The following is an 8,748-nucleotide window of genomic DNA, read 5'->3' on the forward strand; positions in this document are numbered from 1 at the left end:
TATTACTTTATATTATTATGATTAGGAAAATCTGACCATATGTAGCCTACAAAGTTCACATGATCAGATTTTCCTAATCATAATAATGGCTATGACTGTTCTTGACATTGACGTTCATGCTTTTCTCTAAGAAGCAATTATTCTTCATCAGTGCAAATCTATTCTGTGCAGGCTTGTGTAAGCTAAGCTCTAAATTAGGCATTGACACATGTGATGGTGTTCACGTACTCAGACTCTCCCCTTTCATCTGACATCAAGTGCGCGCGGGGCGCTTGTGCTGCACTTGACTCCATGGCAGAATATCAGGGAAACCAGGCTTCTGACCAGACCTCTGAAGACCAAACCATCACAAATGACCCGCACAGGTGTCCAGATCAAACTAGTGGACGCATGGAGCTGCCCAAAGAGCTCAGGAAGCCCCGCAGTAACCGGGCAAAATCTAAAGAACACAAACGACTGAGCACACACAAACTAGTCTTGCAATACATAGTCCCGTGCATGAACTCCTACGGCTTGTGTATAGTTGACAATTTTCTAGGGGACAGAATCGGAGAGCGCGTTGTGCAGGAGGTGAAGCGCATTCATCAGAGTGGCAACATGCAGGATGGACAGTTAGTGAGCCAAAAACTCAACAAAAGCAAAGCTATTCGAGGGGACAAGATTGCATGGGTCGATGGCACCGAAAGCAGCTGCCAAAACATTGGCTATCTGCTGACCCGAGTGGACAAGCTCATCACGTGCGCAGACGGCAAACTGGACAAGTTCAAAATCAGAGGAAGACATAAGGTGAGTGCCGTTCGTGCACTGTACCTCATTGACTTGCTCCTAAAGTTTCCCAAGCATCCAAACATGACAAGCTTAAAACAATCCGTATACTTTGGAAATAGGCCTTTGATGCATGCTTTAATTTGCAACACAAAATATTCGTCCTAAAAAGACTATTATAAAAGTGTTGCAATGCAAAGTTTCCAAGCAGATCATAAGAGATGCACCTGTTTAGAATAGAGTAGAATTTCGTTGTAATCTTGTAAAGTCTATAAAGTGCATTAAGAGACCGCTGTGTTTTTACACTCGCCCCTGCACACTCGAGAGATTTGTGCGCGTACATGCGGCTCCTCGGCTCCGCAATGGCGGTTGAGCATGACCAGAAAAACAACGTCGCGTGCTCTAATTAAAAGACATGGTCATTGAGCTAAAAGCATTGGTGATCTCATTTACAGTATTTTAATATTTTTCCTTCATCATGAATTGTTTGGCATGTAAAGCATGCATGAGACCAGTCTGGGCATCACGGACTGTAAATCGGCACAGTTGGGTTGAACTCATAGAAATACAACACGACTGTAGAATGGCATGAATGCAGGAATCTGGGATCTTAAATGGGCGGGGCTTACCGACCTGGAGGATGTCACGTAGCCTACGATAGAGAGGACCAAAAATGCAAAGTAAATAAATTAAGATTCAAAGTGATATATGTATTTTCATTTTCAGTTTGAAGTTAAAATTTTGTCTTTAGACTTGATTTTTATTTAATTTGTTTGCTATAATCAATATAAAGAACTATATGGTAGTTAAAATACATTTATATTTAATTAAAATATTTTTTATTTATTTACATTTTTAAAAAGCAACTTACAATAGACTTTGCAAAAAGATTAGCAATTCGTCAAAGAGCCAAACAATATTTGTTTCATGTTTTAATTTTTTTCTATTTTATATTTAAATTAAAGTAGGTCTATTTTTTTATGTATTTATACATTTACAGTTTTAAAAAAGCGACTAACAACAGACGAAAATTAGTAATTCGTCACAGAGCCAAACGATATTTGTTTTTATATGTTTATATTTGAAGAGTTAATTCGCTAAAATAGATAACTCTGTTTCAAAAATCATGTTTTTTCATTGTGCATTCCAATGAATCTCAATCATTTTGTAGCTGGGTTAATTTGATTTGGTAAAAATAACAAACAAAAAAATACACAATAAAACAATAAAAACATGATAACATAAAAAAAAATCGGTTTTCACAAATAAATTCTTCATTTGTTTCAATATTGTTCCTTTGTTTTATTTTTTATTTAGAATATTTTATATAGCCTATTTACATTTATTTATTTATTTATTTTAAAAGCGACAATAGACATAGGCTACTAAATCATTGGCCTATATTAAATAGTATTATACAATATTTGTTTCGGTGTTGTTAATTTTTTACTTAAAACATTTACATTTATTTTATTTTATATTTGTTTTGTTTTAAAAACGACTTAAAAACAAGCAATTCATCACAGAGCAAACATTTATTCACGCATCTTCATTATAATAATGAGGGTTGTCACTTTACCCTTATTGGTTTATCATCAAAGAATGCATACTCTTTACACCTCACCATGTAGGCTATTTCCAATTCAATGGAGAAAGTATCTCAGTGTCACTTTTCATGTAAATGATTGTTCAGAACACTGCTGAAGTAGCACGTAGGCGGCGATATCACGTGACTTTCGTTCTTTTTCTCAGCTTAATGGTTCAATCATGGTCGCATGATTAAATGATGATTTAATATTTTTATAGCCATTGCAGAGGACAGGTGCCAGTTGCATGTAAAGTTTAAATCTGAGAAATTATCAATTTCAAAATGTTATACTCTAAAGTACAAAAAGTGTCTTCGGCAAGACAAAAAAAATCCTGAGAATTCAACAGTATTCGGCTTTTTGAGCCACCAAGCGCCCCCTAAAGAAAGATGAAATGTGAGTGACAGGAAACATGTATTGTCCAGCCCTCAGATGTTGAATTTAAGCGCACTGAATGGGGTTTTCATGTGAATATCCGCCCACTGCAGCGCGACACAGATTCTGCACGTTCCTCATGCGCCTCAGGTGCGCAGCGCTCTGATCCTCTAGCGCGCCGCGCATGGACCCTCACACACAGCGATTATAAAGCCCACATACTGCACGTGCTATCTTGAGGGACGAGACCGTGGCATTAGATATCACTTTGAAAAACTTTCGTTAATTTGAATGCAAGGAGCTCAAGGCAAAATGCCATTTCTTCAGCACGCGCTGGACTCGCAGTTGGAGAGTTTGGTTGTGGAGCAAGTGGTACCGGCTCTGTTGGACCAAGGCTTTTTTTACGTGGATCATTTTCTGGGGGACATCGCGGGCCACATGGTTCTAGGTCAGGTCAAACGCATGCATTACTCTGGGCTTCTCAACGACGGACAGCTGGCCAGAAGAAGCAATGGAGTTTGCAGGAGAAGCATCAGAGGAGATAAAATAACATGGGTTCACGGAACCGAGAGGGGCTCGGAGGCTGTCAGTTTCTTATTAACACTCATAGATAAACTCATTTCTCTGTGTGTGGGTCAACTGGGCAAAAGCATTCGCGCAAGGTCAAAGGTGAGCTTTACTGCAGTTAAGTGCTTAAAACATATAAGAATGTTTCAATTGTTTGGATTTGAATTGGTTAAACTTTTTAAAAAAAGCCTAATTAATAACGCTAACAACTTGATACAATATTTATCTGATCATAAATGAAAGTGTTTTGAAACATTGTCGCATTTCTGACAAACTGTACGTCATCAAAGATTAAAACATACGTGTATAGTTTCACACACACCCTTTCAAAAGTTAAACACATCTAATGATTGGGAATCATTTTCTTTGTAACATTGTTAAATAATGGGAAGCCAGACATGTCATTTAACTTAATGTATTTTCATGTTTATTAGGCTAATATTTTATACGTGTATGAATTTAATAACCTTATACCAACTTTCCTTAGACGTAAATGAATGTACAAAATTGGAGTTAAACTTTTTTTTATTAGTATTCATAAACAAATATTTTTTTACTTCTGAAAATACACTGAAAAAATGATACTAATGATACTGAATAAATGATACTTTTTAAGGTAAGTGGTTGCAAGCAATTTATTTTAGCTACATTTAAATAAATTAAAATTTATTTAAATGAATCTAAAATAAATTGATTGCAACTATTTACATTAAATATTTTTAGTAAATTCAATGAATCTTATTTTTTCAGTGTATAGGCTATGTGAACTACCAAGCATTTCTTTAATGTCATTTTATTAAATTTAATAAATAATATTACAATTACTTTTATTTTAACATAAGCATATATATCTATCTTTTGTAACATTAAGTCTTCTGTCACTTTAAATCCATTTAGAGCATCCTTGCTAAATAAAATTATAAAGTTCGTTAAAAAACAAAAACAAAACAATTCTTACTGAAATGATAGTGTATACATGATGAACATTGCATTACAACTTGCTGATTATTTATGAGTATTTAATTATTTCAGAGTATTTTGTTTGTCCATCAGGTTCTCACTCCATTAAGCAATAGTTTCTGTCTTTGTTTAGAGAAGGTACAGTAGAGCGCTTTGGCACAAACTGTCTACTGTGCCTGATGATGAATGGCAGAGATAGGCTTTCAGTTTCTGCTGTTGTGAACAGTACGTGACTCCTCTCACTGCGCTGATGTACTCCGGGTTACAGGAGGCCCTGAGTGAAGCAACAGGATGTTAAAGAGCCACTTTTACCAAAGTCAGCTGCGAACACAAGAGTTTTACTTGCTTTAAAGTGTCCTTCTGAAAGAAACTGGCTCTTGTCTCGCTTTTCCCTTATTTTATAGTCTGCTGAATGAAAGTGTTAAATTGATCATTTACACACACATTTAACATTCACGTTTTTATCCAAAGCGGCTTCCAAATGAGGAATACACATCATTTATCATAAAGAGGCAATAATACAAGAAGTGTTGGCAATGCAAAGTTTCAAACATTGTCCAGAAGATAAGGATAAGAGAAATTGTGAAAGAATAGAAAATAAGTGCTTTTTTGTGTTAAACATCATTTTAAACACATTGCTTTTTAATAAATCAGCAGGTTAAGTTTTGCAGTTAAGTTTTCACGAACGAGATTAGTTTTGATGCGTTTTATAAACCTTTGTTTTCATATTCTTCTTTAGTAAGCGGATAAAGAGTATTAACATTTCATAACTCAGTGTTTTGAAATGGTTACATATTGACATAATGTGGGCATAAATGGTTAAGTGTGCTGAATCAGAGCTCTGGATTTTGTGTGCTAGTCGGTCATCACAGCTGAAGTCTGTGTGGTGCTGTAGACTCACGCTCCACACGTAGCTCTGTCATTAAACCCTCAGAGCACTGGCTGCTGGCCAAGCTTGCTCTCTTTTGCCATTCATGCGCACACACACACACTCGCGCACGCACACACTTCCTCCTGCTCTCTGTGCGGCTGCATGTTTACATTGTGCTATGACGGCAAGCTTGCGTATGCGCTCTTATTGTGGGAACGTGATCATGATAAAGGCTTGTCTGCAGAAATGTAAACATGGGCACTAGTGACTGTGTGTGTATATGTGAGGGATGGGAGGGGTTAACCGGGATCTGCTGAGAGGAGAAATAAAATGCTTTATTTTCAACATTATAATAGTATTTTTGTAATAGTAAATCTGAGATTTTGCATTAATAATCTTTCCAAGATGGATGTAACGCTTTACTTTAAAGGAATAGTTCACTAAAAAATGAAAACTTGCTGAAAATGTACTCGCCCTCAGGCTATCCAAGTTGTAGATGAGTTTGTTTCTTCATCCGATTTGGAGAAATTAAGCATTACATTACTTCCTCATCAGTGGATCTCCTGCAGTGAATGGGTGCCGTCAGACAAACAGCTGATAAAAACATCACAATAATCCACACCACTCCAGTCCATTAATTAATGACTTGTGAAGTGAAAAGCTATGTGTTTGTAAGAAACAAATTCATCTTTAAAGCGTTTTACATTTAAACTGTCACTTGTGGCCAAAATAAAAATCCACAATACTTCCTCCAGTGAACTATTCCTTTAACATGTATGCTTTAATGCATATGCTTTTGATCATTTACCATTTAAGTTATTTTTTAAATACTCTTGTAGTCAAACAAATGTGGATCATGTACAGATGATAAGAAAATAGATAATTTTTTTTTTAAAGGTTTAGACTTTCATAACCAAATCCCAAATCAGTTTTCGTATTATATTTTTGTTTGATATATTAAGTTTACAAGATATATAGTTTTGTTGACAACAGATTTACATTTAGACATAATCATTTCGTTCGGTGTAAAATGTTTTGCCACTAAAACAAATAGATTAGATTAGAAATGTATACATTTTATGATAGTAAAGCAGGCAAAGATGCAAATGTGAGCAGAATGTCCATATAGAAAATTACATATGTCATAACATTTAAATGACTCTTAAGCACCATATGTTGCTGAATAGTCACTTTTTTTGTAAACTTTACAAATTTAATTCTTGTTACTTATTCAGTAGGAGAAATACCTTTTAGAAATTTCTCATCAATCATTTGTAGCAAGTCTTAAATATGACATTTAAAAAAAAAAATTAATGCAAATTAATTATCAGCATGTTTACCTGGAAACAGGCTTTTCTGGGATAAGTTGTAATGTAAAATATCTATTAAGCTTAGTTTCATCTGTCTTCTTTTTCAGGCAATGGTGGCTTGTTATCCAGGAAATGGAGCAGGATATGTGAAACATGTAGACAACCCTAATGCAGACGGCCGCTGCGTCACCTGTATTTACTATCTGAATAAAAACTGGAATGCCAAGGTAGACTTTTCACTAATTCATTTCAAATGTCATTTCCAAAATATTTATTGTACAGTGTTAATTAATCAAATGTCATTGTGTGTTTTTAGGAGCATGGCGGATTGCTAAGGATCTTTCCTGAAGGAAAATCTTACGTAGCCGACATCGAACCTTTGTTTGATCGACTTCTTCTTTTCTGGTCAGATCGCAGGAACCCTCATGAAGTTCAACCATCGTATGCTACGAGGTTAGTATTGCCGTTCATGTTACAGAGCTATTATATATCAATATGATTTTGTGGCGTCATGCTAAAGTGTCTGTTATGTGTCTCAGGTATGCAATCACTGTGTGGTACTTTGATTCAGAGGAAAGAGCTGAAGCAAAGAGAAAATTCAGTGATCTGACAGGTTGGTTCAGCCAAAATCATCAGTATCAGTGTATTATGTTTTAAAGTCTAATTCTAAATATCGAATTGTTTTTTATATTTCAGCCAACTCACAGGAAGGTTCATCATCTTAACAGAAATAGATTTCTTTTGAGAGGATTTCTTTTGTTTACGGTCTTATATCTTTGCTTTTTTTCTCTATTTTTACATGCCTTGTTGCACTAAAGGTACTTCTCCCCCCACTTTATATTTGTGATTTACTACGTTTGAATCTGGTCCTTAAAATAAGTGAAGAGTCATTTCAATAACCCGCTGCTAACGTAAAGACAATTCTGTGAAAAATGTGAGAATCTTAAGACTGATTAATGCATTTAGAGGTTTATTGTAATAAAATTCTTCTTTTAAAAAACTTTTCAGAGCTATATTGTCTAGATATGTAAAAATAAAACAAAAAAAAGGAATATATATGATATATATATATATATATAAAACACTAGTTATTGTTTGTTTCAGAAATATGACACCAAGCATTATACATGTTTTTTTCATGCTTGTCCCTTTTTGTTATATGCTATTATTTGCCGTTTTGTATGTTTTCGTACATATTTTAACATTCTTTGCAAAATTTTCGAACACTTCAGTAGAAAGGAAATTGAAACTTGGAAGTTGTGTATATATAGATGATTTATTATTTTTGAACGATGTTGAATGAGACTTTCAAATAGAGATGTTTATAAAAGTCATTCTGTACTGTGTTCACTAACTTTTAAAAAGCACTTGGTCAGATGCTATTGCTTTATTTGTTCAGTCCCAGCGTGTGTTAGTGTTTAATGAGAGAAGTGAATCAGCTTGCATGCAGGTCAGCAATGCTGCTCAAACACACCCTCGGATCAATATTATTTGACAGTTGTTTCAAAACATTTTGAGCTTTATAAAAGGTTTCTTTAAGAAAAGTTGTTCTGGAAAATAACCTTGAAATGTATGAACAGGTTGGTTCATGTACTGTACACAAACTGAGATTTACAGCTATTTGAAATGGCCAAATAAACAATGTGTTGAGAGGTTTTCAATTGTTGAATTGTATTACATTATTAGCCTATGCTTCAGTAATAAAGTTTTTCTTTTGGCCATAATTTTCTACATGGTGTCGCTGTGTCCTCATTATTGTGCCGTTCTATTTAGTGCAGATGACTTTCTAGGAATAGATTTTCTAGCCATTTTATCCAATTTTTATTTATCACGTAAACACAGGCCACAGATAAAATAACTAAATACACTGTTTCTTATTAGGTATAAATGTTTAGGTTTTTTGTTTAGGGGGGTTCTACCTTTTTTCTTTTTTTTAATTCAAGAAATTGGATGAAAATATAGAATAACCTTCAGGAGAACATTAACAAAGAAAAGAAGATGGAGAAATAAAACAATAAGGGGGTATGTAGCTTACAAAAAATAAAAAAACTAAATATAATAATAAAAAGAGCACCGAAGGAAAGCTATCTAAACTTAGTCAATAGAAATACATTTTTCATATAGTTCCAAAAACCTGACATTTTGTTTTATTGCTAGTCAAATAAAAAGATGTGAGCAGTGAGTCAACCTCAATCAGAAAATGTGAAAGAGTAGGGACTGAACCCATACATTTGTTTATGGATGGAAAAATTTAACTAATACTATTATACAGTATGTAATAAAGTAATATAAAATATTAAATGTATTTAATAAA

At 34.3% G+C, this 8,748-nt stretch overlaps 1 protein-coding gene across 2 annotated transcripts; it reads left to right on the forward strand.

Annotated features, from left to right (window-relative positions):
* The first annotated feature begins 273 nt into the window (after nucleotides 1-273).
* On the forward strand, nucleotides 274-8,164 carry egln3 (egl-9 family hypoxia-inducible factor 3). 2 transcript variants are annotated; one of them, XM_079442972.1, is made up of 5 exons: nucleotides 274-786; nucleotides 6,542-6,661; nucleotides 6,751-6,887; nucleotides 6,974-7,047; nucleotides 7,131-8,162. In XM_079442972.1, exons 1-5 carry the CDS (start codon nucleotides 292-294, stop codon nucleotides 7,157-7,159), a joined length of 855 nt encoding a protein of 284 aa, XP_079299098.1. In that variant the 5' UTR covers nucleotides 274-291; the 3' UTR covers nucleotides 7,160-8,162. The 2 variants fall into 2 exon arrangements, with proteins under 2 accessions (XP_079299098.1, XP_079299099.1); XM_079442973.1 differs by lacking the exon at nucleotides 274-786 and adding an exon at nucleotides 2,821-3,395 and having other exon boundaries at nucleotides 7,131-8,164.
* The last annotated feature ends 584 nt before the right edge of the window (nucleotides 8,165-8,748 follow it).

This window comes from Barbus barbus (genome assembly GCF_936440315.1).
Source record: "Barbus barbus genome assembly, chromosome: 20".
Lineage (NCBI taxonomy): Eukaryota > Metazoa > Chordata > Actinopteri > Cypriniformes > Cyprinidae > Barbus > Barbus barbus.

Excerpts from the sequence above, each read along its gene's own strand:
- egln3 (XM_079442972.1), top strand. The coding sequence starts at position 292 with ATGGCAGAATATCAGGGAAACCAGGCTTCTGACCAGACCTCTGAAGAC. Across the intron at positions 787-6,541 it reads AAATCAGAGGAAGACATAAG|GCAATGGTGGCTTGTTATCC; the intron begins GTGAGTGCCGTT and ends CTTCTTTTTCAG. Across the intron at positions 7,048-7,130 it reads AAAATTCAGTGATCTGACAG|CCAACTCACAGGAAGGTTCA; the intron begins GTTGGTTCAGCC and ends TTTATATTTCAG.